This window comes from Scaptodrosophila lebanonensis, unplaced genomic scaffold, assembly GCF_003285725.1.
Source record: "Scaptodrosophila lebanonensis strain 11010-0011.00,11010-0021.00 unplaced genomic scaffold, SlebRS2 tig00000043-arrow-pilon, whole genome shotgun sequence".
NCBI classification, from domain to species: domain Eukaryota; kingdom Metazoa; phylum Arthropoda; class Insecta; order Diptera; family Drosophilidae; genus Scaptodrosophila; species Scaptodrosophila lebanonensis.
In genome coordinates, this window is record NW_022060545.1 from 953,132 (window position 1) to 956,017 (window position 2,886).

Below are 2,886 nucleotides of genomic sequence, written 5' to 3' on the forward strand. Positions count from 1 at the left end.
TGTTACTGGTTGCTGCGTGCTCCTTGCTTGGCTGGATGTGGCTGAGACGAAGGCAAAGGCACGTGATTTATGACGTTGCTGTTTTGGCCAACCTTTGCGCATGGGTGCGTGGATGGGGGCGGGAGCGGGATCGGGATCGGGAGCTGGGACCGACTTGTTTGTGTTTGGTGCGCCGCCATTGCGCTCTCGGCCGTAAAATTATTTCAGCTGGAAGGAAGCTAGGCCACCACTGTCTTGTACACGTTCATCTGTATGGCCTTTTATCGATGCTGTGCAGTTATTTAAAATTTATCATAAAATTCGTATCGTCTCCTGCTTGCAATAAAATCTATGCAGTAAACATTAAGCGCTCGTTCTCTTGCCAACGGCCTTAAAGCCTTATGCCAGCAAGGCATATTCTTTATTTGATAATTTACCATACAAATTGTTATTCATAATTTTATAAATCAAGATCAGTCATCGCTGTACTTATCATATTTTGAGATGAAAAATGACTTCATAATATGAACGCTCACAAAATGTACTTGTATATACTTTGAAAAAAGCTTATTAATGTCGGTTTAAGGAGTTACGGCACTATAAGATCAAAATGTAATACAAAGTAAAGCACAAGTATTTTTTTCCTTAGATTTGAAAAACGTATCTTTGTAAAATTTATTGCAGAAACAAATCTTATAGACTTCAGTTTCTTGGCAAGAAAAATCTCACATTTGTCAGGAATTTAAGAAAATATAGATAGTGACAAAAATGCAGATTATTGATAACAGATCTATTCTTAAAACAATATCGAGAACTTTTAGTTACAAGTTTACTTGAAGTAGGCGGCTAGGAGTCTTTAATTCTCATGAGTCAACTTAAATCTTCAATACCCCAAAAATTTCGTACGAGTGAACACGAACCACTTTTCTCAAACTGTTAAATAACCACAAATACACACAAGATGAGCACCTCAGATATAATGCGTAGCAAACAAGCGAGTGAGTCCAAAATCGATGATATTCGGAGCGCTCAAATCGGTAAGCCTTAATGAACGCATTTCCAACATAATAGTACCTTATAAGATGCCATCAAAATAGATTTTTCCGCGACTCGGGCCGATCGAATAATGTTGGTTCTTCGAGTTTTAAAACAGGCTGTGGCTCGTCTTAAAGTTAACTTGATCGTGCCCCAACTGCTCGAAGATCCGAAAAACTTGAGGCGTGTTGTGGAGGGCACGAAATATGAAGCGGTCATTGGTTTGGTTAACGATTTTATGCGGCGCCGCGATATAATTGTCACGGAACAACGCTCGCCTCTAATGGATCATGGCATGATCAAAATCATTGACTTCTTTCAACGTAATTATGAACTGGCCAGTTACTTCCCAAACTTTCTTGAGAATCTGAATCGCGAGGAGTTAAAGCAGCTTAGAGCATACGAGATGCTTTATGAAGTCACCGAGGAGCATTTGTGGCGTACGCCGAAACGTGAAATTGCCAAGGAGCGTAAGTTATATCAGGTGTACCATGAAAATGAGGCCATCAAGACCAGCATTTCTGAACTGCGTGCAAAGCTGCACAAGCAAAAAATCGCGCTTCGCTGGAAAATGGCAGCGAAGGAGATCTTCCTGGAGAAATACGAACATGATCTCGCCCTTAAAAGATGGCAAAACAACATGACTATACAGAATGAAATGTGAGTGGTGAGATAGAGTATCGCACTTGGTATTCAATAATATTGTCTTCCATCTACTCCAAGTGATAAGTGTACCCGTTCTGCACGCTCCAATCACAAGACCAGTGTTGAAAAGCTTAAGGAAATTGAGGAAGAGTTGGAAAAAGCCCGCCTAGCATACCAGAAGAGTAATGCTCATAATCTGCAATTGGAGAAAGAGGCGCGTGAAGAGAAGTAAATATCAATGTTTTGATGTTTTAAATATTTTGACACTGTAGTTCATTTTCAGAAACAAACTGTTGCTACAGCTTCAGGGACTGCTCAAGAAGTACGATAACAATATTGGTGAGAAAATGCGTGAAAACCTACAGCTGCAGGACACCTATAAGGCAGCCAAGAAGGAGTTGGACGAATTCATGGTATACTTTCGCCAGGAAGAGGCTGTCTACAAAGAGGTGGTTGTGAAGCGTGAAGAGGAGGAGCGTCGCCAGCATCAGCGAAGAGTTGTCAATTTCATGATGAATCGAGCAGCGCGCAAAATTCAAAAATATTGGCGCAAATGGCGCAAGGATCGACGTAAGAGAATGCGAAAGGGCAGGAAGTAAACGTTTGATGACAGCAACCCACTCAGTTTTTCAAGATATCTACAATAATGCTTATATACAACTAAGTTGAAAGACTTAAATAAAAGAGGCAGACTTTTCGAATTTACGTATATTTTCCTTTTGTTTTTTATAGCCTGTACCCAAAGGGTACAAGGGTATATTAGTTTTGTGCGAGTGTACATGTAACACACAGAAGAAGGCATGGCAGACCCCACAAAGTATATATATTCTTGATCAGCATGACAAGCCGAGTCGATATAGCCATGTCCGTCTGTCTGTCCGTCTGTCTGTATGAACGCAAGGATCTCAGAAAGTATAAGAGCTAGAATAACCAAACTTGGTATACAGATTCTGCTGAGCCCGAGAAAGGACGAGTTTGTTCATTTTTTCTGATCCACCCCCCCCTCCCCCCTATTCAAGATTTTCTATAACTCCCGTAATTCTTGGAATTTTAAACTAAAATTTGGTGGACACATCCAGTTAGTGATTATATATCTGATGTAAATGTATGTATGCATGTATGGAATATTTTATATTTAATTTAGTGAATTAATTAAATTAATTTAGTTAATTAATTAAATTAAATTAATTTAGTTAATTAATTTTATTAATTAATTAAATTAATTTA

At 39.2% G+C, this 2,886-nt stretch overlaps 1 protein-coding gene across 1 annotated transcript; it reads left to right on the plus strand.

Annotated features, from left to right (window-relative positions):
- Positions 1–879: 879 nt before the first annotated feature.
- Positions 880–2,364, plus strand: LOC115623042 (dynein regulatory complex protein 9-like). The gene is made up of 4 exons (XM_030517219.1): positions 880–1,016; positions 1,077–1,674; positions 1,738–1,887; positions 1,943–2,364. Exons 1-4 carry the CDS (start codon positions 941–943, stop codon positions 2,256–2,258), a joined length of 1,140 nt encoding a protein of 379 aa, XP_030373079.1. The 5' UTR covers positions 880–940; the 3' UTR covers positions 2,259–2,364.
- Positions 2,365–2,886: the final 522 nt, after the last annotated feature.